General features: G+C 41.9%; 2 protein-coding genes across 3 annotated transcripts in view; one reads left to right on the plus strand and one right to left on the minus strand.

The window, feature by feature from the left end:
• Nucleotides 1-5,480, plus strand: part of LOC124381863 (retinoic acid receptor beta-like) — a 106,996-nt gene extending 101,516 nt beyond the window's left edge. For both annotated transcript variants that reach the window (XM_046843742.1, XM_046843743.1), the window contains 3 exons: nt 1,014-1,218; nt 2,192-2,350; nt 2,441-5,480. In XM_046843742.1, the coding sequence (XP_046699698.1) occupies nt 1,014-1,218; nt 2,192-2,350; nt 2,441-2,646 (570 nt within the window). In that variant the 3' untranslated portion in view covers nt 2,647-5,480. The remainder of the gene's footprint in view (nt 1-1,013; nt 1,219-2,191; nt 2,351-2,440) is intronic.
• A 195-nt stretch (nt 5,481-5,675) lies between these two features.
• Nucleotides 5,676-27,558, minus strand: top2b (DNA topoisomerase II beta). Its single transcript, XM_046843744.1, has 35 exons — nt 27,032-27,558; nt 24,757-24,945; nt 24,561-24,651; nt 23,678-23,741; nt 21,944-22,089; nt 20,981-21,078; nt 20,392-20,604; nt 18,354-18,527; nt 18,093-18,194; nt 17,844-17,981; nt 17,576-17,714; nt 17,191-17,348; nt 16,230-16,355; nt 16,041-16,151; nt 15,852-15,957; nt 15,639-15,748; nt 14,864-14,956; nt 14,240-14,354; nt 13,930-14,051; nt 13,171-13,319; nt 12,793-13,020; nt 12,544-12,682; nt 12,175-12,375; nt 11,069-11,264; nt 10,575-10,666; nt 10,074-10,229; nt 9,800-9,883; nt 9,417-9,612; nt 8,998-9,159; nt 8,751-8,912; nt 8,204-8,402; nt 8,024-8,112; nt 7,799-7,891; nt 6,874-7,100; nt 5,676-6,185 (listed from the first exon to the last, which is right to left on the minus strand). Exons 1-35 carry the CDS (start codon nt 27,071-27,073, stop codon nt 6,030-6,032), a joined length of 4,866 nt encoding a protein of 1,621 aa, XP_046699700.1. The 5' UTR covers nt 27,074-27,558; the 3' UTR covers nt 5,676-6,029.
• Between the last annotated feature and the right edge of the window lie 118 nt (nt 27,559-27,676).

Here is a 27,676-nt window from a genome sequence, read left to right on the forward strand (position 1 = left end):
TTTGGGGTTTTTTTGGTGGAGTTATCTTTCATTAAAGAGCAGGAAATCAATCCAACACAGAAAGGACAGAATTGAAATGTTTTCAGAGTGGACAAGGTCCAGAAGTTTTGTTACCAACACAGCAACCACCAGCTCGAGCAGGAATCAAACTCTCAAACTCATCCTCATGGGGACCCTGACATTAACCCACTAGACTATCACATCTATCTATCTATCTATCTATCTGTCTATCTAACTATCTATCCATCTATCTATCTATCTATCTATCTATCTATCTATCTATCTATCTATCTATCTATCTATCTATCTATCTATCTATCTATCTATCTATCTATCTATCTATCTATCTATCTAATATGATGTGAGGTCCAGTTAACAGCTAAAACAGGTAGAAGTAATAACTACTTTTTACTTAAGTACATGTCAGAGCCAAAACTTCTTTACTTTCACTTGAGTAAAAAAGTATAATCAGTACTTCAACTTTTACCCGAGTATTTTAAAACATGAGGATCTGTACTTCTACTTAAGTAAAGGATGTGTGTACTTTTGCCACCTCTGGATGCTATACTGTGCATTACATAGGAAACAGATTTGAGTCGTTCATCTCATGAGTCCTCTGGTCCGAGTAAGTTTTATATACATGTATAAAATTTTTGGAACTATAGTAAAGTTTGTGTATGTAGATGTGTTGGGGATCTGCTTATTTTATTTCTGATTAAAGGAATGAAATGAACTTAATGACGTTTAAATGGTTTGATAAATGAGATTCTAGGAACCGAGTCACTAAAATGATCTTCCCATCACTAGTTCAGAGCTCTATAGCAGGAGATCTTCAACAACTTCCAACCCATGTAAAGCAGATCTTCATGGAGCTGGATGTAGTTTTAGAGAAGAAGCACGTCTGGGGGGAAAAGTTGGGTGTCCAAATACTTTTGACAACACAAAATATGTATAAATGGATAATTGTGACCCAATTTTACTTGATGTTTGTTTTGTTTTGTGTGTGGACATAGATCCTGCGTATCTGCACACGGTACACCCCCGATCAGGACACCATGACCTTCTCGGATGGTCTGACGCTAAACCGGACGCAGATGCACAACGCCGGATTTGGGCCACTCACAGACCTGGTGTTCACCTTTGCCAACCAGCTCCTGCCCATCGAGATGGACGACACGGAGACGGGCCTGCTCTCGGCCATCTGCCTCATCTCCGGAGGTGGGCCTGTTTAGAAACGTGACTCCTGAAATCAGGAATTTATCTGTCGACTGTAAACACTGGAACGTACCTGAACAAATAAACGGATATGTCTATGAATAATTTTTTAAAGGTGAAATGGGAGCTCAGCAATCAAAATGAAGGATTTTGTTCCACGCCTTGTGTTTAAACCGTAATCGGACCCGAGTCCGGCGCGTCGCTAGTTTGCTTCCTACGTCCTGAGCTAACTCACGCGCTAGCTGTAGCAGCACTGACGATAGACAGAAAGCCTAAATACAGCAGGTTGTAAATTTGGAATGATGAGACGTTGTTATTGAGTTTCACCTGATTCCTGTTCTTGTGGGTGTTTATCACTGTGCAATTATTTACCGACTTCATAAAACCACGTCCCCCGTGCCCACTGCGAAGGAAATTAGAGCCTCCAGCCTGTCTCTCTCTGTCTCCTGGCACAAATTAGGAGTTTATAATAGTGCCAGAGCTCACACACTCTCACACACACACACACACACACACACACACACACACACACAAAGCCTTCTCATTCCCACGGTTTAGTGTCAGAATAAGCCATGCTTATGTGAGCACTGTATATTTGTCTCGGAGGTCTGAGAGCTCGGCGCTGCAGCCGCTCTTACACTCTCTTGCGTAATCTGGAGAGTGTGAAGAAAAGAGAAAAGTTGTGCACAGTTCTGTAGCGCCACTTCTGCCCCCTCACAGAGTGGGAGATGAGGAGAGGCTCGTTTATTATTATTATTTTTTGTAATAGATAGAAACACTGCCACCTAGTGGCTGCAGAGGCACCTGCACCCTGTAACTTATTTATACGACTGCACATAAACATCTGAAGGAAATTATTAGGAACCTGAACATCAAAAGCATGGAAGTAATGAACTTCCAAATGATATTTACGATCAAAACAACATGCAAGAAACCTTCATACTAAATCTGATCCTGTCCATGTGACTCTTTGCAGACCGTCAAGATCTGGAGGAACCGTCCAAGGTAGACCAGCTCCAGGAACCCCTTCTCGAAGCGTTAAAGATCTACGTGAGAAAGCGCAGGCCCAGCATGCCGCACATGTTCCCCAAGACCCTCATGAAGATCACAGATCTTCGCAGCATCAGCGCCAAAGGTGATGCCACGTCGATCAACTCGAAAAAAAGATGATATGATTAACAAACGGGTTCGATGTCGCTCATCTGCCATTCTTATTTGTCTCCAGGTGCCGAGCGAGTCATCTCTCTGAAGATGGAGATCCCTGGTTCTATGCCTCCTCTCATACAGGAGATGCTGGAGAACTCCGAGGGCCAGGATGGACAGAGCTCTTTGGAAAAGAGCAGCTCGGAGGAAAAGAGCAGCTCCGTGGATCTCAAGTCCACCACGTCGCCCTCACCGGAGCCTAATTCCTCGTCGAGCGAGGAAACTTAGGAAAAACTCGTCTTTTTCTTGTGCACACCACCACAAGTGGGCCGTCGATGCAACTACAGAAACTTCACGTGCAACTACAGAAACAAGGACAAATACGTGCTTTGTACTTGTACGAACATTCGTACTGTTGAACTTCCAAACCTGCAGCACACTCGGGTGTGTATGCGAGCACATTTGTGTGTTAATGAATGCCTAACACAGAGGTGAAACTCCTCAGGTCTGCTGTGTATAATTTCATTTTTTTTTTCTGCTAAACCTGCATGACAGGCGCTTAATTCGTCCTCCGTTCCATCCCTCTTTCCCTCCTTCTCTCTCTCCTTCATTGTATAGCTTTCGTTCACGTTGGCACGCATTGTACATATCATCGTATGAATACTTAGACCTCTGTAAGATCCATTTTGTCGTGTTTAAAAAATTGTTTTTATCTTAATATAATTATTTCAGGAAAGATTTACCTTTGACCACCAGAGGGCGCCATACAACGATCAGCTCCACTTTGAGCTTTTTGTTTTGTTCTGTTTTTAATGCGTTTTTGCAGCTCAATTGAAATGGAGAAGTTTCTTCCCTGGGCATCTTTCGTTCAAGGCTCTTCGGAGAAATTCCTTTAAAAAGAAATACGGCTTTGTAGAAAAGTCCTGGCGTAAAGGCAATATGGCAGTCTGATCTTTTACACACACACACACACACACACACTCCATATGTGACTCTAATTTTTTCTAAGTGGTGAACCCACTTCCAACCCCAGGAAAAAACCCCTGACAGGGAGACATCCTGAATGTCCTTTGGTCCATTACAGGACATCGTGGACACACATTCACACCCAGGAGCATCGTGGACGAGCATGGTTTTTTTTTTTAGTTTTTTTTTTACGAAGTTCATGGGAATACCGGTTTTCCAGATAAAACCCAGAGAGACTCGTGGAAAACGTTCACCAAACCAGACTTCAGGATTCATTCCAGTAACAGTGTTGACGTATTTTGGGTGGTGAAACAACAGTTTTCACTCCTCGATCACTTGGATAAACACACACACACACACACACACACACACACACACACACCTGATGCAAGATTCTGAAATGACAGCAGCACTTAAAAATTATTTTCTTTTTAAGCCACATTCTACGGACAAAAGTTTGTGGACACCTGAGCATAAGATCTTTTTTTGAGCTTCCCATTCCACATTTAGTTTCCATTTGCTCTTCTCAGAGGAGTGGAGCTTAAGATGTTCCACAAGATTTTCTGCAGAATGGTTTTTTTTATTTACGTCAGGTATTGATGTCGGAGGAGGTTCTGGGATGCAGTCAGCCTTCACATTCATCCCGATAGTGTTTAGCGGTTTATAACACGAGATCTTCACATAACGTCCAACTCATGTAAAGTATATCTGCATTCAGCTGGCTTTGAGGTTATCTCCTAGTGTCCCACCACGTCCGAAGACATCCTATACAAACGGGAGCCTCCATCTTTGTGGTCACAGTTTGTAGCAGAACCTCATATGGCTTGGAAAAGTCAATACTTTTGCACATAGCATGTACTTTTAATCACAACTTCAGAAACCTTTTGAGATCTTTCGAGGAAGCTTCACGTAGAAAACTTAGGAAAGCTGATCGATATCTCAACCACATGTGACTGGAATTGAAGATTTTTCCACTTGCACTGATTTCAAATGATTTTGCATTTTACAGTATTAATGTTTTTGTTTTCTTCGATCACCAAGATGCCTCTTCGTTCATCCTCTCTGTCATACAGCTCATGAATGTTATGTTTCTTCCTCATGCCTCAGAAGCCTCAGCTCCTAATCAGAACATCTCCATGTAGAAATGATGATCAGCATAAACATCTGACAGCCTAAGTATTTCACAAGGTTCTTCAAAGGTTCATTCAGTGTCTGGAGATGCGTGACCTTCCAGACCATCACGACTGATTATCGTGTTTTGGGTGTGACGTTGAATGTAATAAACATGCCGTACTCGTCACTCAAGCACAGGGGTTTAGATATTTCTTCTTGGCAGATGCACACTATATGGATTTGTGGACACCTGAGCAAATTATGTCCTCTTTGAACATTCCACATTTAATCCCCAGTTCCTGCTTAACCTCCACTCGCCTTGTCTAAAAAGATGTTCCACTGAGTGTGTTTGTGAAGATTCATAAAATCATGTACTGATGAAGGTGTGAAGATGAGGAGATCTGGGGTGCAGTCAACATTCACATTCCTCCCAATAGGGTTTTAGCTCTGTAGCAGGAGAACTTCCAAACCATGTAAAGCAGATCTTTATGGATCTGGATTTGTGCACAGGAGCATCGTCATGCTCGAACAGGTTTGGGTTTCATAGTTCAAGTAAAGGGGAATTAATTTTTTTTCAAAGGAGGTTTGTGCGCCTCCTACTGGTCACAGTTTGGAAAAGAATCTCATTAACTGGAAAAGTCTGGCCACGCCCTGTAATAATTAACGAAGCCCTGAGAATTGATTTGGTGATGGACACGTGACACGTGACACGTATCATCCCACTGCTCTCCTCTTCAAAACCAACATTATGAACATGATGCCGAAACACGGTCACTTTTCCGGATCGTCCGCTAGTTGATTCTCGAGTCAAAAATATCGAATCGCACGCCTTCGTCATGTTATTGGAAAATTTTGCAGGACCAGACGAACCCTAACGGACTTCTGGACGTGAGCAGGATGGACGGAAAGACGCGAAACCCTTCCAGAGTTCTCCATTTTCTTTTTCTGTTTGTACGTTAACCATGTCCATATCCTGTTTACCATCATCTCTCTTTGGTGAATTAATGAAAATATATTTATTTTAAAATAAAGATGTGCGGAGATATTTGTTGTATTTCCTGTGCTGGTGATGACGACGTGCTGCATGTCCCCCCCAAAAAAAACTTCACATCATCTTCACAACAACACTTGAGAGAATCGGACATTTTTCTACACCGTGAAGTTCCCTGTGAAGCAGCTGTTGCTATGGAAACCATAGGGTATTGTTTATAAACCTGTATAAAGACGATCACAAACACTTTTACAGTTCATGTTTATTTCCAAGTTCATCTCAAAAGGTACATGGGTCTTAACTTTTCGACATTTAAAATGTGCTGGAGCACCGCAGTCTAAAATTCTAAAAGCTGCTTAGGACAATTACAGATTGATGAAAAAAAAAAAACCTTGTATAACAATAAAAATAATATTAATAATAACAATAATAATAATAATTGTAAAACAGCTACACAGTAAAAAGCGCCGAACGTCACAAAGAAAATAAAAACCTGGCAAGTGAAGAAATGTACAAAAGTCTGCGGGACAAAAGACAGGAGATGTATCAAGCGAATGTGTGTGTGTGTGTGTGTGTGTGTGTGTGTGTACTGGGAAGCTGCCTAATCGAACATATCGTCGTCGTCATCGTCAGACTCGTTGTAGTACTTGACCTCTTTCTTGGCTCGTCCTGACCGGTCACGAGAGGCGTCCAGGTGGCTGAAACTCTTCCTGTTCACATCCTTCTCGTCCTCGTCTGAGGCTGCCTTCTTCATTTTCTGCACCCAAACACAAACGTCTGCCATTAACGCTCAGCGCTTTACATTAGTACAAGACAGAGTGACTCAAATGTAACAGTTACTCAGTGTGACAAAGTCAAAGGTGACAGTGACTCAAGTGCTAAAGTGAGTCCAATGTAAAAAAGTAAATCAAGTGCGACAGTGATTCAAATGTAACAAAGTAATTTAAACAAAACACAGTGACTCAAATGCGACGGTGACTCAAATGTAACAGTGACTCAAATGCGACAGTGACTCAAATACGACAGTGACTCAAATGTAACAGTGATTCAAATGTGTCAGTGACTCAAATGTGAGAGTGAATCAAATGTGAGAGTGAATCAAATGTAACAGTGACTCAAATGTAACAGTGACTCAAATGTGAGAGTGACTTAAATGTAACAGAGTGACTCAAATGTGACAGTGACTCAAATGTGACAGTGACTCAAATGTATCGGAGTGGCTAAATTAAAACCAGAGTGTCTAATTCAGTAAATTGATTGAATAAAGGCCACCTGCTGAGTGATTTGTGTGCTACACTGTGTAAATAATTTAAAAAAATATATAATTAAAGGCCATTAATTCGGTATAACTCAATTAAAATAATAATCCCTTTACTTATGGAAGAGTTTTACAATCTAATAAAATAAGTCATAGCTACAGAATCATTGTTCCCGTCCCCACTCACTTTGCTGGGCGGAGCTTTTCCAGTCTTCTTCACAGGGTTGTAATCTTCCTCCGAATCAGAATTCTTCCTCTTTCTTCCCCTGCCTTTGCCCGGGCCTTTGAGTGATGGAGCAGACAGGGGTTTCTTAGCTGCCGTGTCTGAGTCCGAGTCCCACACAGAGGTGTCTGGTTTCTTAGGTTTGGCGGGAGGTTTCCGAGGCTTAGGCGCCGCTTCGGAAGGCTTCTTAACTGCAATGTGAAGCGAGAAAAGCGTGAATAATGGTAGTAATGTGAAACCATGACGCAAAATGTGGCATAATAAGACCAGGAACTGACGCTCATATGACCTTCATCATATCATAGTCTCAGGGAACTCTTTTACACCTTCAGATTCATGATCCTGTTATTTTCAGATTCAGAAACCCAATGTGGAACTTGATGTATAACTTGATGAAAAAAGTGTTGGAACCTGATGGAAGCCAAGGTAGAACCTGATTGGACCCGATCTGGAAATGGAAGCCTGAATCTCAGATTTGTTCTTGGAGTGAAACCCTGATGTGGTATTTTCCTGATGAAGCCTGTCCACCTCAAGGTTGGACAACTTATGTTTTCTAAGATGCTTTTCTTCTCCAATGCTCTTTCTTCAGCCAGGCGAACTGCCACTTACATTTTGGATGTTTTTGTTTTTCCAATCTTTTTGAGGTAACCACAGAGACCGCTCTGTATGTGTGTGAGTGTGTTTTAGGGTAAAAATCCCTGGAGGTTTCTAACATACCCAAACCAGCCCATCTGGCACCAACAGCTGTACCATGTACAGGTGTTCCTAATAAACAGCGAGTGTGTATTGAATGTTTTGTTACATTAAACGTTCCAACTGTTTCGTCCAAAGCGTCTAAAACGAAGTGCAGTAGCAGCTGCTATTTAAAAAAAGAGAATAAATGTTTAACCTTTCTTAGCAGGAGATGTTTTCTCGAACGCTGAGCTGCTGGAGTAAGACGAGAACGCCGCGTCCCTGTCATCTTCACTGTCAGACTTCGCTTCTGTAACACACACGAGACACGTTTATAATTTGATGTGAATCTGGTCCTGTTTAAATGTGTATAAAAACTATTGGGGACTGAAACACACACACACACACACACACACACACACACACACACACACACACATACCACTGTCACTGCTCTTCTCCGAGTAGGTATGTTTGGAAGAAGAGAATATGCTCTCTGGCTCCTTCTTCTTCTTGACTTCTGGTGCAGACCTACAAATACAACCATTTAGAAATGAGATATAAATGAATGACAGAAGAAAAAAAAGGAAAATCGGATAAACGTTATTAAAAATTCGCGTACGAAGTGATTGCTGGTTTAGGAGGGAAAATGTCATCATCGTCATCTTCTTCTTCGTCGTTGTTATTCTGCGCAGTGCTGAAGCTCTCTTTGAATGAGCGGACCGGCGAAGCGGGTGGCTCGTTATCGTGGTCTTCGTCGGCGTCCACCTCATCGTCCTCCTCTTCTTCGGAGAAGTCAAAGGTGTACTTGGCTTTTGCAGCTGTGATGTAAAACAAAAAAAAGAATTAGCCAGCTCCATTAAGATTTAAAATACAGGTTGGACATTAAGATCTTGATCTGAACCCTGGAACGCTGACACACAAATCTCCAGAACACACTCTGAAATCTAGAGGAACATCTCCTCAGAGGAGTGGAGGTTAATATAACAGCAAATAGAGGCTAAATGTGAAAAGAGAAGCTGTTTTAGATGAAACCTGGTAGCCAGAGGAAAATTGTGTGGGATGAAGAAATGTGTTCACACAGCACTTGCACTTAACTTGCATCATCTGGCTTTCAGCGTAAAAGGATTCTACAGTGCGAGCAGATGGAGAAAAAGGTAAACACACACCTGAAGCTCTCCTGGAAGTCGTATCTCTGGGAATAACAGGCTGCTCGCTGTCATCCAGGTCGCTGTCAGATTTTTCGTCATCATCTGACCAGGGGTTTCTCTTCTTAACCTTCTTAGGTGTGACCTTCGCTACACCCGGGGTCTTCTTCTGTCTCGGAGCTCCTGATCGGGAGAAACCATGCTGTATAAAATTATAATGTCTCGATTGGTGAAAAGGAATGTGTTTTGATGTTATTTTATTCCTTACCAGGTTCCTTCTTCTCCCTTTTAACACGAGGGGCTTTGGGTTTGGATCCGGGGTTCGGCAGGCCAGATGGTGAGATCATCGAATTGTCTCCTGCTGCACCGTTTGCGTCCATCATGCCGTCATCGTCAAATTCCACCTTTACTGACATTTCCGCATCACCCTGGAAGGCACACGTACATACAGATATAGAGTGGCTGGAGGAACATCACACTCATGTACACACACTCAAACTCATTTCAACTCATAAAATGTTCACTGTTGAATCGAAAAAAACAATCAATATATTTATTACATATAGTAGATATAAATATAAGTAGAAATGGTGCAAAAAAAACATAAGGCATTGCTTATATTCTTAAAATAATGTGAATTTAAAATAACTGGTTATTACAACTATCTCTCTCTCTCTCTCTCTAACCTTTTCTTCTTAGTCATCTTCTTGGAGGCGTCAGCTTTCATGGCGAGCGTAATCTGAGGCTCTATTCGCCGACCGAAGGGCGATGGCAGTGTTTCTTCCAGCTGGATTTTCTTCACTTTAGGCTTGCCCACTTTGCCTTTAACCAGTTTTACTGCTTTTCCCATGCTGTTATTCTCTCGCTCTTGCTCCTCCAGTCGCTGAATCACAGGAAAGTTCAAAAGCATTTAAAATATTAACAAGCTCATAATTTTCATTCTTTAAAATTCTATTAGGATCAAAACGATGAAATTTCTGCACTCTGTAATTTCGCATAATAGTCACGTGAACATTAAAATATTACTTCTACCACTCTTAAGTAAAGCATGTATAAGGCATAAGACTCACGTCCAGCTCCTCAATAAACACAGCCAGGTCTTCTCGCCACAGATCCTCTGACAACTTTCTCTGCAGTTCATTCAGTTCTGCTTTCTGAAATTACAGCACGAAAAAGCACATTGATTCTGATTGCTTATATGAGATGGTTGCAAATGGGCAGGGCTTCTAGGGAGTGTCTACAAATTGGACAGTTCAAACACTCCTTCATTTCAGAGTCGTAGAAATCTTAAGACTGCATGCAAGATGAATGTTGTCTAAAGATTTTTTTCCTGTTGCAATGTACCTTCATGTCTCTCTGTTTGAGGAGCTCGTCCACCTTCTCCTTGGTCAGGCACCACAGAGGCATGTTGAGGATGTAGTTAAAATTGGGACCTGACGAGGAACCCGAGTCGACTGAACTGTCGCTCACGTTGCCATCACGATCCTCCTCCTCCAAAGCCTGAAATTATGAAATTACAGACAGAAATTGATCGAGTGGAATTTTGAATCGATCTGTACACAATATATAGACAAAAGCAGTGAGCGTTCTTAAATCATCCCAAAGGTGTCCAATAAGGTTTAGAGCTTTAAAGCAGGAGATCCTCCAAACAGGAGAGCATCGTCATGCTGGAACAGGTTTGGATCTCCTAGTTCAAGTGAAGGGACAAATGCATCCAAAGACGCCGTTACACAATTGTGTGTCTCCAAGTTTGAGGAAGAACCACATTTGGCTGAAAAGGTTGGTTGCTTTAACACACGATGGATGAAGAATGTATCACTAATTGTGTGTGTGTGTGTCTTGTACCTTCTCTTGAGCTTTATTCCATGCTGCCACCGGATCAGATTCGTACCCCCTCTGCAACAGCATCCGGATCAGATCCCTCTTAGTCTTGTTCTCTATAGGGACAGAATGTTCACACACGCTGTGAGCAAACTGATTTACGGAGAGGAAACACTGATATTATATGACAGATGGGGAAACACCAAAGTGTCATAGTCTAGAATTAAATCAGACACAGCCTATGAATATCCTTGTCCATTAGATTAGATTAGATTTATGGCCTGCACTTGAACTGATATGACTAAACAGTAAACCTATTAAAATATATACCCCAATTTATATGTTTATAACGTCAGCATTATTTATTTATTGCACCTTTTCAACAGTGTCTTTACATTTTTCACTGCTATAGCCTTTATGTTTATTTCCTGTATATATATTTACATATATATATCCATCCATCCATCCATCCATCCATCCAAATAACAAGCTCTGTTATATAAATAAAAGTATCTCACCGATTGAAAGTTTCCCTTCGATCTTCTCGAGCACAAACCGTGCTTGATTGGAGAGTTTTGCCGACTCGGCACCCAGACTGCCAACCAGCCAGTCCTTCCTCAGTTTGTAATAGTGCAAGCGCAGTTCGAAGAACTCCTTCAGTATATCATTCACAGATTCGTATCGCTTCATACAACCCATGTGATCAAACAGCACCTACACACGTGGAACACCACAGAGAGACTCGTATAGTGGATATCATTTTGACAATTCGGTTCAGACTAAACCAGAAAAGACAAGACCAAAGCTCATGATTGTGCGTGGAAGAGAAACATTTGTGGTGCTTTAAAAAATCCTGTAAATTTAAAATAAAATAAATAAAAAAACTCACAGTGAAGTAAATGCGCCTTTCTACGAGAGAGGAACATATACACGATATTCATGTACATACAAAGTGAACTTTGTAATGTTTACAGTATAGAAATATATTTTGAGGTTTTTGAAGCTTCTATTTGTGAGCTGTAATAAAGGTCAGAACTAGAGGTCGATCGATTAATCGGTTTTGATGATTAATCTGCACCGATAGTTAATTGCTGGAATTCGGCAATAGTTTTTCTGTGTTGCGTCTGTTGAGAGTTGAGCGCCTCTAGAGGCGAGTCAGACACTACATACAGTTTCTTTTAATGTTGCGAGTTCAAATCCTAGCCACACAAAGTTGCTGTTTCTGGGCCCCTGGGAAAGGCCCTTAACCCCATATCTGCTCAGTTGTATGAATGTGGTGGAAGTTGCTCTTTATAAGAGCGTCTGCCAAATGTATTTATGAATATATTCATATTTATTTACATATGCATTACATATTTACATATACATTTTCATGACTCAGTACTGTTTTTTATTTTTGTAATTTTGTACAATTGAGCGTTACTAAGTATGGTCCAACCTAGAAATAGGTATTGGTAAAATCCACTATCGGTCGACCTCCTGTCAGAACAGCTCAATTCAATCCTGAGTGATACCATAAAAGCTCTGGTTTATATATAAAAAAATGCTTTGTCCAGTTGAGGTATGACAACTTTATGATATCATAAGCTCACGAGTGTGTTTTATTTAGTGTGAAAGGTCTCACCATTGAGTTGCAGGTGAGAGAAGACTGTAGCTTGAAGACCTTGTGGAGGCCTGCTGCTTCGGCCTGGGCCAGCTTCTCCTCAGACATGCGCACCACAAACTTCACTGTGGCGTCTGTGTGGTACTCCTTATAGTCAGAGATGAGCGCTGGGGTCTTCTCCGTGCCCTGGAGCATGGGCTCTAATACTGACTCCTTATAGGCCTGCATGTGGCATAAAGAAGGAAAATTTCTTCTCAAATCGGACCATAGGACATGGGTACAAGGTGGGTCGTGCCAAACTTGGCCTTTAGTCTTAACTTACATTTGTGGTATTTTCTTTATTTATAATAATGTAAAGGCTAAACATATGAACTGAAATGTAGACCAGACCTGAGTCCAGGTACGTATCGGAAGCTCTGTGATCTCTATGGTGTTCTTGTCGAGGACGGAGACCTCACCACTGACCACATACTGATTTTGGCCCAGTTCATGGATCACTCCCTTGAAGTTCTTGTAGCTGGGAAGCTTTACAAGAGAAAGAGAACCCATAAGAACTTGAATCATCACCACAAACCAATGTAGCTAGCGCGAACTTCCTTTCCTGACAATTTCATATCTGTGAAATAAGGCTTTTACCATGGGCAAGGATCTTGGTGTTCAAGCATGCGGTTGATGTTGTTGACGATCTCTCGTGGGTCGTAGTTAGGGATCTTGCAGGCCCAACCGGTCCCGATACCCTCTGCTCCGTTCACTAGCACCATGGGGATTATAGGAATGTACCACTCTGGCTCCACCTTCTGGTTGTCATCATAAAGAAACTTGAGCAGGTTGGAGTCCACGGGTGGGAACAGAAGCTTGGCTAGTGGACTGTGGAACAGAGAAAACAGGTCCAATTTCTAATAATCGCTTAAATTTTGTTGTCTGACAAAAAAAACCCACAATCTAACTCCACATGAGTGTGAGAACCCAAAGCTGAGAACCTTTGATCTAAAGAACACTCTTCACAGACGAACAAACCTGAGCATGGTGAAGATGTAACGAGGGCTAGCTGCGTCTTTGCCTCCATTGATGCGGGTACCGAACTGACCCAGAGGCTGCAGAATGTTGATGTTGTTGCTGCCGACGAAGTTCTGAGCCAAGTTCACGATGGTCATCATCAGAGCTTGCTGGTGAGGATAAGGTATTTATATTTATAAGGACATGATTTGGTAAATGCAGAAAAATGTAATTACGACCCAAACATCTCCTATGGCTTTCCAAATACAAAAAGAAGCCTAAACAGAAAACATTCTTGAAACGAAGAAACGAACAACCTTGAACAAGACTATAACGTGGACAGTAATAGAGTTCACCTGATTTTACCAGTAGCTATGTTGGATAGTACGTGCCGATAAACGATTTTTAATTTAATACGGATACAAACACACACTTCATGTAAAATAGTATTGTATTTATTAACAAAAAAAAACTAAAAAAAAAAAACAGTACTGAATCATTAAAATATGCGAAATAAAAAAATATAGGTATATAATTAATAAAATATAAGTAATAAATATATTATAGCGCTCGCCGTGCAGCACGCAATCTCACGTGTAAAAACAAACAGCGCGTGGTGTACGTGATTTGCCTCTACAGGCCGCTGAAGAAGAGGCCAGAAAAATCGTTACGGATTTCTGGCAATAGTTTCAGCAATCAACTAACGGTGCCGATTAACCCGACAACGCGCGCGCGGACACACACACACACACACACACACACACACACACAAACACACACCTCGCCGTGATGGTAAGCAGACATCTCTGCAACTGAGCCAGCCAGCTGAGCCACTTTCACCTCTCTCTTATCATTCCTCTTGACGCAAGTAAACAGAACCTTCCTCTGGCCCGGCTTCAAACCTGCACACACACACACACACACACACACACACACACACACACACACACACACTTACTTCCTTTATACAAGTGGTAAGATAGAACAGTTTGCACTCATGGCCTTTCATGCTCATTATTATTATTATTATTATTATAATTACATTGCAAATTTAAAACACACACACACACACACACACACACACACGCACCATCAACGAGGGATGGAATAGATCTCTCGTTGTCGGAGTTGGAGAAGAGGATCAGCTCTTTGTTGATGAAGTCGTTGTAGGACAAGTGGCGAGTTGCGGTGCCGTACAAGAATTGCTGCAATACACACACACACACACACACACACACACACACACACACACACACACACACACACAAATCATTTTTACTACAAGAGCTTTGATCATCTCAATTCTCATTACCTGGAGAACTATCTTGACAGGTCCACAAATAAAAATAAAAATAAATCCTTCATATTAATAGCTTCATCTTCTCAGCATGGTTTCTTCATGCTTGGGAATGATATTTTGTTTAACAAGCTTGTTTCATACACCATATGGTCTAAGGACCTGCGTACAGAGCTTTAAATTCTACTCGGGGTAAATTTTTCACACTGACTGCACCCCAGGAAATCGCCACACAATCTACTGGAACATCTTTCTAGATAAGAAGGATGGAGGATATTATAAGAAAAAACGTAGGAACTGGGATGTTGGAAAATCACACAATGTTATGCTCCGGTGTGGATAAAACTTTTCTTTTTTTTGGGCTGAATTTGTGAGAGGTGTGGGATGAAAACCTGGACAGGGTTTGGAAGGTCTTACCTCGGGCAAACCGTGCATCCTCCTTTGCCGCCTGTCCTCCATGAAGTTAGTGAGCCACTCTTTTCTGTCATCTGTCTTCTTCTTGCTGAAAGCCTTAATGGAGGAGACAAACAGGTAAAGGATGGCGATGATTAACTTCATAGAGACTATTGTAAGATCTCACAAAAAGATTTTTAAAAGCCACTGTTTCCTTCTGCTTACTCTTTACAGATCGACATTTACGTCCATGTTTTGAAAGTCCATAATTTAGTCACAGCCAACTCCTACCGATCACAGCAACCAATCAGGAGGGGCGTAGACTGTCATGTGCTTCCTCTAAGACATCAAAATGCATCTTTGTGCATATTTCACATCTGAAACAGCGATTTTTAAATTCCGACTATAGCATGCGTTACGTTACAATCTCTGACGTATCCTGTTCAATTGCTAAATAATTAATCGCTTGAAGGTTGTTGATTCGGGAGCTCGGTAACAAATCAACACAAAACCACGTCAATGCACAGCGTTTTATTAAAACTGCAAGTCTAAAAGAGTGCAATGTAAACACAGCCTTTGCGGAAATTTCACACTTTTCCATACTTTTCCAAAAAATGCGTAGGAACCCTGAGGGTTAAGGGCCTCGCTAAAGGGTCCAACAATGGCATCTTATATATATTGGGGATTGAACACTGACCTTCCCATCAGTATCCCAGAGCCTTAAACACTGAGCAACCACTTCCTGTTTCTTTAAATAGAGACTGTTTTGCACCGTGTCAATTCCAACCTCGAAACCTACCAAAGTAATAGCGGCGTCGTCCTCCGTTCCTCCGTACTTGAACATAATCCGATGTCTATCCATATCAGCGAAGTACTCCTTTGCCTCTTTGCTCGTGCTGGTACCCAAACCTATTGCATCGCACGCATTGTTAATTAATCGCAGGATTCGTCGACATGCGGAATTTTGTTAAAGCCCGATTTATTGGAATAAAAACAAAAACAAAAAACGAACCTTTGTAGTACTTTATATGCCACGTTTTGTGGTTCTCCGTTTGCTTCTTCCACTCTTCGAACTCTGGAATGCTGTAGAAGGAAACTTCCTGTTTGTTCTTCGTGGCCTGCGCACAAAGCATAATCAATATCAAAGCTGAAACCGGAACACACGTGAAACAATCGAGTTGTGGAATACGACGGTTCGTACTTTGACAATCGGGGTAATGAACTCCTCCAGAAACGTGTGCTTCAGAAGAGACGGCCAGTTATGGTGGAAGAAGTTGATGAGCAGGCCCTTGATGTGCGAGCCGTCCTGATCCTAAACACACAAAAAAAAATTGTAATCCTAAAGAAATCTTTTTTTTTTAAGATAACGTGTGTTTGAGACGTAACGCACCTGATCGGTCATTATCATGATTTTGCCGTAGCGTAGAGATTTCAGGGAATCCGCGTCATCGTAGCTCTTCTTATACTGCAAGCCAACGATCTTGATGATGTTGTTGATTTCTGCGTTCTCCATGATCTTTGAAAAAGAACGAACAATACAATGACGCCATGCCGTAGTGCCTTAGCGCAATATAACGCACTTTTTTACTCCTTTATTCTCACTTTCCACTTTTATGGACCTTCATTTCACTGATACTGTAAACCTGCTGCTGTAATCATAAACACGTTCCTATATACATATCATTAGTCCTGTTTGTCTTTCTACACCTCTATACAATGATAAATCTTTACTAGGGCGGGAACGATACATGTATCCGTATCGAACCGTTACAGTGCAAGACTTTCGATTCAGTGCACATGTGTACCGAATAGAATTAAATGCAATTGTTCCGATAATTGAAACATTCAATGTAAAACACACACTTATATACACGTGTGTTTCACAAATGGGGTCTAACGAATGGAATGTAAACTATTTAATAGTCTTTTCTATTCGTTTAATCAATATAATTTGTGCCTTTTTAACCAATTACTCAATTAAACTTAAATGAAAACGTGATTTCTAAATATAAATATTTAAACCAGGCAGAAATGTAAACTGTTGACATTCACAAATGTTAATAATAATAAACAGTGTTAATAAAAAACAACATGCTTGTTTTCTTCAGTTTCTTCCCCCAAACTGTATCGAAATCCAACTGTAACGTGACTTCAAAAGCGAGGTATGCACCGATCCGTGGATTTCGTGTACTTAACACGATTTCAGTTTTAGTGATTTTCTATAGTGCCCCCTTCTTGTTGGTTCTTCGCTGAGACTTGATTTTCTTCCGATGTTGTTTCAGGGTGCTTTCTTCTGCTCGATTATTCCGGATCTAAATCTATATGCTGACAATCACGGTACCTTGGCTCACCTGTTTGTGCGTGGCCTCTCGCACGTTAAGGATTTTGCCTCTTAGAGGAAACACTCCGTATCGGTCTCGCCCGATTACGCCCAGCCCGGAGACGGCCAGAGATTTGGCGGAGTCTCCCTCAGTGAGGATCAAAGTGCATTCAGACGAGTGCTTCCCACCTAAGAAACAGTCCAGAACATCACCAAGATGATGGGGCAAAGGGTTATTGATAAACCAAATGCTGAATATTTATATATATAAATCCTTATTATTTAAAGTCAGTATTCTCGACTGTGAATATTCAGGAATTGTAAGAGAAGACAAAGTGCCTTCAAGAAAAGAACGGCTTCACACCACCATATGTCCCAGCATTCGTACACAAAACACACAAGCTGTCTGAACTCACCAGCATCGTTAGCGTCATCCAGTTTAGGGATGCCTTTGATCTTGCTGTGCTTGACTGAAGAGCACTTTTTATTCAGCTGGGTCTGAGCCTTGAACTTCACCCAGTTCAGGATGCTCTCCACGATGCCGCAGTTCGTAGCCTGAACAGCAATAAGAAAGCGGTTACTGACAGCTAATTACACTCAGTATTGCACGTGTGTTTGTCCAGCATCACGTACAAACTTAATGAAGCTAATGGTTTTCAACCTCATTATCAAACGATGCCTTACCGCTCTTATGAATTTTTCAGAGAGAGCGCATTTAGAGCCGAAGCTTTTGGTCTGGAGAGTCATGTTCTCTTTAGTCTGAGAGTCAAAGGTCGGGTTCTCGATCAAAGCGTTCACAAACACCCAGATGTGGTTCTTGACCTGAAACGAAAACGATTTCATCATCATCGTGCTGTGCATGATTTTGAATCAATCACGATCCAAAATGTGCCCGAACATCTCAATACTCGTGGTATGATTCAAAATCCAAACCTGGAATGGTTTTACTGAGACTCCTGCTTTATTCTTCTTCTTCACCACCTCGATGAGCTTTGACACGATTTGGTCCACGACATAATCGATGTGTCTACCACCCTGTCAAAAGAGGCAGTGAAAATGATATCCTGGCCCACAGGGCTGACACGAAGGCACATAGGGACGGGCGATAAGACAAAATAAATCGTATCGCGACATCGATCATTCACGTCACAATAATCAATATTTTATGGTGATATCGCTCAGAGCTCCGGCTACCTTCGTGGTGGCGATACTGTTGACAAAGCTGATCTGCTGAAAGCCCTTTTCACTCATGGTCAGACACACCTCCCAGCGCTCGTTCACCACCTCGTTCACTACCTTCAGAGCCACGCCGGTCTCGTCCAGCTTGTCCTTCACGTACAGATCCACGTAGCTGCGGAAGCCATTCACCTGTGAGCGGAGACGCATGACGTGGAAAATCCGGATAGATGATCATTTCCTCACTCACACACAACATGCAATTCGGGAATAAATAAATCCAAAAACGAGGTATAAACTTCCAAAAAAAATCCAAAGTGCTTTATTGTTCTTATACAACTGACACTGGAGACATAAACGTTAAGAAAATCTCTATACCAGCGCCCCCAAAACTCACGCTACGAGTTACGCACATAACTAAACGCAATAATGTGCATTACTATATTATTATTTTAATACACATTACATGATATAGTATATATCAGGGGTTTTCAACCGGTGGTCCGCGGCCCCCTGGTGGTCCGCGGCGGCATTGCATGTGGTCCGTGACAGCCTACATAATTTCACTATTAAAATCACTTTTTTCTAAAATTAATTTTTCCAAACATTTCCAGAATATTTGCACATTAGTGGGAAAACTGAATTTAATTTAAAAATCTAAAATATTCAAACTGACACAGGATAGGCTAGCTTTGCACCCATCAGTGGTAACTAACGAGTGGAGAGTGGTAACATGGCTATGTTCCCTTCAGTTGAGGAATATTCTGACAGCATTGACATTAAAGACATTGTGTGTGAGCATTTGAGGAAGCTTGTGGTTCAATTCCAAAAGTACTTCAATGATTCTGATGAGTGGCCCTGTGACAGCAAATGAATCCTGCTCCCATTCAGTGATGATGCAGCAGCAGGGTCAAGTTTAACTACTGTAGAAGAGGATCAGCTCATAGAGATGTCAACAGACTCTGTCAGGAGGCATATGTATGATACACAACCCCTTATGAAGTTCTGGATAAGTTGCCAGACAGAATTTCCAGAGCTTACAGTAAAAGCATTGAGGTGTCTTTTACCCTTTCCAACTACATACCTTTGTGAGAGCGGTTTTTCCACACTGGCATATCTAAAGAACAAGTACAGGGCAAGGCTAGAACCAGAGAATGATATGAGGCTGTCACTATGTACCACTATATCACCATGAATAGACAGACTGTGTGGAAGTCACCACGCCCAGAAATCCCACTAACAGGTAAGGAGTACTATATTTAAAATGAATTTATGGAAATTGTTTTGTCTTGACTTTTTAATGGCCATGATGAGCATTTGATCTTTGTTTTCAATAAAAATATTTAAAAAATGTAAATTTATTTTTAATTTATAAAAATTTCTTGACGGGTAGAAAAAAACAGAGACTGAAATATACGTGTAGGAAATTCGTGTAGGCAGGAACGATCATAAAAATATATATATATAAAAAAAAAAAAACCTTTATACTACAAACGTTGAAATAGGGAAATAAAATACAAACAAACATTTTTATTCTTTCTATGTGGCCCTGTAAGAGACTACACATTCTATTCGTGCCATCTGGATTGTTATTATTATTAGTAGTAGTAATAACTGTTAGAATTTGTGCTCTGCTGCGTACGGTGATGAATGATTGAGAAACAAGACTGTTTTCACCCATAAAGGAAATGATAAAACCACAGCCTCCAGCTGCAGATGTTTCAGTCATGTCACTTATCCAAACATTTACGTTTTTCTGCTGCTGTGAATTGAAATAAAATAAGCTGGAGGCATCGACTTCATTTAGATCGGACGTAACCAGGGGCTCACAGCTTAGTATGATGTAAAACATGCTGATAATTTAGAGATATACCTAATTAGCATGCAGGGTTTATGAATGAAGGACTACACTGGAAATGGATAGTTAAGGATCGGTGTTATTTATGTATAAAAGTAGCGCTGTGTCGATGTCTGATGTTAAACACAAGGTCATGGCTGATCTATATAATACAGTTCCCAGAATCTGATGTCCTTCATGAAGAGCATTGAGACTTACGGGCAGCTTCTTGCCGTTGAGAATGACTTTGACGCCCCTGCATGACCCGGCTACGTCGTAGGCTCTGCGCGTCAGCAGAGCGACGATATCCTTGTCCAGCTTGTCCATCTTGAACTTGGAGAGGTCAGGCTGGAACGTGACGCACGTGAAGTCGTCCCCTTCAAAGTGCTTGATTTTTGCATCGCTGGTTTTCGTCATGTTGTTCTGCCATGTCTTGGAGAGCACAAAACAAAAGATTATTTCTCAACACGCCACGGCGTCGGAAGGTCACTCGAAAATCCATAGCGATAGTTCGTGAAACAGAGAGTCGGATTTTAATAGTAAAATCAACAGTCAATTCTTGAAAGTATCCAATCTGGTGTAAAAAAAATATTAACTAAAGACCACCAGGAACCTGTGAGTGAAAACCCGACCTCATTCCACCACCACATAGATGATACCTGTGCGAACCCATGATAATCTCACACACCGTACTCACCTCAGCAAGTCACACAACCCTATCAAATTCATATAAAACCCCCGTCATTCCATCACACGTCTATTCTCGTGGTAAAATGTATATTTCACAGGAATGTGGCTTTCCCAGTACCTGTTTGAAGCTGTGTTTGTACTCTCTGCAGGCCGTTTCCACTGTGAACTTGGTGCTGAATATGTTACAGAGCTTAGCGCCGTAGCCGTTCCTTCCACCTGTACAACACAGATAAGACGTACAAATTTAATGTGTGTGTGTGTGTGTGTGTGTGTGTAGGGGTCCAGGCTGAAAGAGGGCACGCATGAGACTACATACTGAATACTGATTACTCGAAACAGACCGTTTTTTTTTGCTACACAAACTATAATTCAGATACACATGTTTGTGGACACCTGACCATAGGATTTGTTTGTGCTTTTTTTTTAACATCCCATTCCACATGGACAAAAGTATTGGTTCACCTGACTTTTTTATCCATGTGCGGTTCTTCTCCGAACTACCTCAAAGCAGGAGGTATGCAAATTTTTTTTAAAGTCATAAATCTTCTTCACTTGAGCTAGGAGACCAAAACCTGTTCCAGCATGACAATGGACCTGTGCGCAAAGCACCCAGCTCCATGAAGATATTCTTTACATGGGTTGGAGAGGAAGATCTCTCGCTATAGAGCTTTTAAAACCCTGTGTTCCATAGGGACACCCCAAGACCTCCTCGCCTCCTCACCTACATCAGCACCAGACTGGCTGAATGAATCTCCACAGCAAGTGGGGACTAAATGTGGAATGGGGTGTTCGATAAGGACTTTTATCCATATAGTGAATTAATATATGAATATTTAATTATTATATATATTGGACTTTTATTGTATATGTTGAATTTTCTTTATATGAAATAAGTGCTGTTGTGTAAAAAACACATTTAAACAACTGTTTGTGTAGAAATATATTCAACCATATTCAATGTATAATTTGGACAATTATTTTCAGAAACTCGCCTCGGGGGGGGGGTGGGGGAGGGTGAAGACGGCGGCACGAATAACGTGTATTGTTTAGCGGCCCGCTGTTTTGCGATGCAGCGCGTTACCTGTGACTTTTTTCTCGTCGTCATCGTAATTGCTGGAGGTCAACAGATGTCCGAAGATCAGAGCGGGGACGTACATCTTCTCGTCTTTGTGCTCCACCACGGGGATTCCTTTGCCGTTGTTCCATATGGTGATAGTGTTGGACTCACTATACGAAATCACACACACGTTAGATAGAAAGGAGAGAGGTACAGGCATCGTGAGAAGGATAGTGAGGGGTAAATAAGATGGTGTGTGGATGAGGATAATATGCTGATTTGTTTGTGTTGTGTGTGTGTGTGTGTGTGTGTGTGTGTGTGTGTGTGCAGGACATGGTTGGCTGACGCATTATGAAGGTGAAATGACTAGTCTGCATGCCATCAGCTCCTTATTTGTCTCCCTCTGGTACGTTTCTCCTTCATATCACCCTCTCTAGGATGAGAAACTGCTCAGCTAAATATCTAATGTGTTCATTAACGTGCTTCTCGTCTACAGCTTCTTGTTACCTCCTGGGAATGTTCTGCACTCTGGCGTTCTCCTGAGTTTAGCCGTTATTTATAAAGCAGGGAGCCTTCGAACTGGTCGTATTTATTTATTTTGTTCGACAATCAGTCTCCGTTTTTAACCGCTACGCCTGCACACCTGCGTATTCGTGCAGTTATTCACGTGGCATCGATGCAATGAACAAAAAAAAACGTGCAGCTGCATGTCAGGAGCTCGGGGTCGAAAATATGTTGGTGCCATATGGGCTGGTCTGAGTTCTCCAGACTCCGCAAATCTTCTGGGATTGTTTCAGACAGAGTGGTGGAGAACAAGATCTTTGTGTGAAACACCTCATGGATAAAAAGACGTTAGAAGAAACACATCTCAGCCTGCACAAAACCCTGAATGGGAGTGGACACCTGGCCACAAGATTGGACCATCTGTTATAATAACCTCCAATCTTCTGGGAAGGTGTTCCACTAGATTTTGGAGTGTGGTTGTGGTGATTTATTAAGCCACAGGTCCTGATGTAGGTGAGAAGGTGAGGAGGTCTGGGGTGCACTCAGTGTTCACAATCGTCCCAAAGATGCTAAGTAGGGTTTGAGCTCTACAGCTGGAGATCTTTCAGTCCAACCCATGGAATGCATATCTTTGTAGATCTGGCATTGTCATGCTGGAACAGGTTTTGGGTCTCCTAGTAGAAATGAAGGAATAATTTCATGCTCCTGCATTCGAAGGCATTGTGTACCTCAAACTTTGTGGTAACAGTTTGGAGAAGAACCAGACATGAATGGAAAAGTCGGGTGTCCGAAAACTTTTGCTCATAAATTACGGTGTCTTATTTTGAAAGTCTTAACACTGTTTGCGAAAGCAGCACGGTGTAGAGAAAGAAACAACAGCACGGTCTCTTCGCGGTAAAGGAGATTCGTTCTGCGAGTATAACAAGCCTGTGGGAAGCCCACATGCCATCCTGATACGCTCTGTTCCGAGGGGGGAAAACAAACAAACAAATAACAATAAGGGGAGGATCAGTGGACATTTGAATAGCTCCCTGCTGCAAAAACACTTCCAAACACGCTGAAGAAAGAAACAACAATCTGCCTTAATGTAGCGCTGCAACACGGGCAAGCTGTCGTCTTTATTTATTTATCACGAGAGCGTAGGGAACGAGGTAGTGACCTCGCGAGATGATTCATTAAGTGGTAGGATGTTCGCTTGAAATGCTTCAGCTTCTCGAGGAGAATGGAGGGGGAACAAAAAAAAAAGGCACTCACGGATCGATGGTGATTTTGATGCAGTTCATGTTCTTGTCTCGCTGCTTGTTGTCGGCCGCGTTGACTGTGAGGAGCAAAGAAAAACGAGGATAAATCTGGATCCATGAATAAACCGGGTCATTAGGCGTAACACCGATCGGAGACGCTTCTATTCGGGAATAAATGTCTCTGTCGAGCGCACGGGTTTCTTTAAAACCTCGTGGCAAAGAATAGAGACGGCTTTATAATTCCGACCGTTGGTTTATAAAAAGTTGGGACTGTACTATAAATACATCCTACACCAGGGGTCATAGCTGTATTTCATAATAAAGGTTACCTTTAAACTAAAATGTCTCTTAGTTCATTTTAATTGATTAATTAATTGTTTTTTTTTTTCGATTTCTGGCCAAGAGCGGCCTCTAGTGGCGAATTGTTTTTACACGTGAGACGGCGCGCTGCACGGAGAGCAAAATAATAAATCAATCTAGAATTAGGAGGCATAATAATACATTTAAAATCATATTAAAATCTCCATATTAACATTGCTAGTCACTCCGCTCTGTTACAGACCGACCGGCCCCCTGTTAAAGAAAACAAAATGATGTGGCCCTCACAGAAAAAAAAAACGTGAGACCCTTGTTTAAACAATAAATCTAAGTGAAACAAAAATCGACTAATGATACTGATACTGGAATCGGTCCAATAATCTTCATATTTGCTCATATTAATATTAAAAAATGCTTTGAGGATGTAAACCAAGTGCACCTTCTGGAATCAAAGCGAAGCAGACTGGTAATAGAAAAGCATACTGGGCTCTATGAGGCGCTATAGCGTCTTTATACCCTATAATACACGTAAGGTGAACTTTATAAGGAAACTAATAGTGGATGTAACATGGACTTACCAAGAATTTCATCAAAGATTTTATACAGTCCAGGGACGTACGTGATCTCTCGCAAGTTCATCCCAATGTCCTCGTCGAAAACCCACATTTGCTGGAAGTACAGCGTGAAATGAGCGTGCGATAATCTCACATTAATTACGTATCACAATCAGAAGCTGTGTTTAGTTTCGTAGCCGCTGTAGAACTTGGGCCTCACCTGAGTGACCGGCTCCACAGAGCCGATGTAGGTGTCCGGGCGGAGAAGGATGTGCTCCAGCTGAGTTTTCTTCTGGTACACGCGCTCAACCGACATCTTCTTGGAGCTTTCTTTCTTGGACATCTCGCTCTTCCCGCCCTCGCCGTTCGCCTCCTCTCTTTTGGTGCCATTGTTCTTATCAAAGAGAGTCTGTTGTGACGATGAGAACGGTATTAGACATGCTTCCATGACTTTTTGCGACTAAATCAGACTACAGACATGTTTTAGGGAAGAAACCAGATAACGTGAAAGAAACCCACGCAGACACGAGTAGACACAATAACCTGAGCTGTGCACCACCATGATATCTACATTTCAAATATGTTCCTCTCCGATCACTGGTCCAGCATGAGGATGCTCCTGTGCACAAATCAAGCTTCGTGAAGACGTTGTTGGAGTCTGTGAAGAAGATCTCGGGTGGACTTTAAGGGTCGACATGCACAATATGGTGTATCTCAAATTCCAGGTGTATGTATAATTCCAGGACACACTCTCACGTATCATCTGACATCATCAGTCAATGTCACGCCTTCACTGATTAGTGCATAGCAGTGAACCGGATTAGAAAATCACTCCAACGTGATCAGTGTGTCTTCATGAGTAGTTCCGTTGCCTCTTCACATCCTCGAGTTCTCGAGAAAAAAAAACTCCATCTAGAACAAAACCAGCCCTGATGCACGTACATGCATTGGCTCTTTTGAAAACGATCCCATCCAGACTACCTCTGAGCCAGATCTTCTTCTGCAGGACTTTATGGAGCTCTATGACGTTACATTACACACTTCACACATGCTCACACTTCTGTTTTTGTGCATTATAACTTTATACACGTGTACAATTTTGCATCTTTTTTTGTGTTTCTTTCCATCCTATAAATACATATATAAGATAAATAATGCTTGGAGGATTTAGAGAGATATCCACAAGATCACTGGATGGTGTAACACAGATCTCGACAATCTTAGACCGGTTTCACGTGAGGAAATTCTTCCGTGGACCAGGCCCGTGTAACACGCAATAACGTGCGTATTATATCACTATTATGCATAACGTAGAAACGGTGTCGCTTATCGACACATACAGTGTCTTAAACTTTTGTTTAGGAGAGTTTCGTTTGAAGAGTTCTTCGGGATGGAGAACTCTTCAGATAAAGACCACACCGTGCAGCTGAGGATGTTTCCACGTGACCAATTTTAAGCTCTATGAAGTTACTGAGCAACTCAAGAACTTTCAGGATGGATTTCAGACTGGAATTGATCTCGAAAAAATCTTCTACAACGGATCAGTCCACGATCGAACGTTACACATCGACAATGACGGAACCGCAGCGAAGATGAGGATGATGTTCCTCTCCGGGTTTGTCGTCGTGAACTCTCTGAGCTGTTTTCCTTCACCACAGTCGCTCGCTGATTAGGGAAAAACGTATAATTCTATATTCCGTACAACTTTATAAACTATTGATCTCTGTAAAATCTGCTATAGAAATTAAATTAATTGTGAGTTTTTATTACAGATTCGTGCTCCTGTGTGTATCGCTAATAAACAGATCACACAATAACTACACAAATAAAGGTGTTTACTGTGTTTAACAGCTCTGAGATTTATTTTAGTTACAGAAAGTTTTATATTTAATAATAAAACGCTTTGCATAATATATTGTATGTCAGCGTTCACACACACACACACACACACACACACAGTCCAGGATTTCTGACATTCCGACGATCTTTACAATCAAAACACGTATTTTAATTGTAACATTTCATTCATATTTAGTTCTCATTTTAATTGTATTGTAAAATAATTAGATTAAAATATGATAAAGAAATAAGTGTGTGTGTATGGGGGGGGTGCACCCGGTGCTCCAGTGAGACTCTAAACAAAAGGAGCGCCGCTTAGCTTATTAGCATCTGAGTAAAATTAATAACAATACGCGTTGAAAAACAAACAGAAACTAACCTGTGTGGGAAATTATATTTTAGAACATGAAAATAAACGCTATACCGCGATATAACGCTGCATTTAAAGCGATTTTCAGCAGCTTTCTTTGTAATCACTGAACTAGCATCATACTACATGCTAGCAAGAGGCTAAGTTACCTCAGAGAGAGAGAGCTCGCGCGCGCGCGCGCGCACACACACACACACAGGGGTTATAACACTTATTACACCTTTATTACACTTATTACACCTTTATTACACCTTCAGCAACATGACCAGGTTGTATTTTTACTCACCACCCAGTTCAGCGCTCCGCTTCCTGCACCGCTGTGAGACATTTTCTCCTATTGTCTCTCCGAGGTGTTAAACCCGAGCAGTGTTTCCTCGTCCCTTTTAACGCAGTTATGGCGTGAAACCGCCTTCCATGTGCGCCGGCCGGCCGGAGGAGACACGAGTGCGGGGCTCGGACGGGACTCACATGGGCACGGAGAGACTTTCCCCCGACAAGTGAAGCGCACTACGGCTATTGTTAGAATCGAGCCGCGGGACAGGAGCAGGCCTGAGCGCTGAGTGTGTCTCCCTCACTCTCCCTCTCTCTCTCTCTCACACACACATACACTTTCACTCTCTCTCACACCCACACACACACGCGCGCCTGATGTTTACATTACATTGTAGTACAGGTTAAACACGAGGAGTGTGTGTGTTTCACCCCCTCAGGTGCAGCGCGGGGATCAGGAACACCGACACCGGGTTTTCATTCACAAACAAGAACACTGGCGCTGCGGTGCTCCGTCCGGAACACAGTCCCAAAGAGGGATCCGCCCCCAAACTCCCTACAGACCAATAGCAGAGCAGCACACCCCAAGTCCGCCAATAGGAGAGGAGCAGAGAAAGCGAGGCGCTCACGAGTCGACTAATAGGAAGAAATTGCCGGCGAC

The sequence above is a fragment of the Silurus meridionalis genome, chromosome 29 (assembly GCF_014805685.1).
Source record: "Silurus meridionalis isolate SWU-2019-XX chromosome 29, ASM1480568v1, whole genome shotgun sequence".
In the NCBI taxonomy this organism is placed as follows: Eukaryota; Metazoa; Chordata; class Actinopteri; order Siluriformes; family Siluridae; genus Silurus; species Silurus meridionalis.

Coding starts and splice junctions, on each gene's coding strand:
- top2b (XM_046843744.1), bottom strand. CDS start 27,073: ATGTCTCACAGCGGTGCAGGAAGCGGAGCGCTGAACTGGGTG. Junction 17,715..17,843: donor CTGAAAAATTCATAAGAGCG/GTAAGGCATCGT, acceptor ATTGCTGTTCAG/GCTACGAACTGCGGCATCGT. Junction 10,230..10,574: donor GGAATAAAGCTCAAGAGAAG/GTACAAGACACA, acceptor TCATAATTTCAG/GCTTTGGAGGAGGAGGATCG.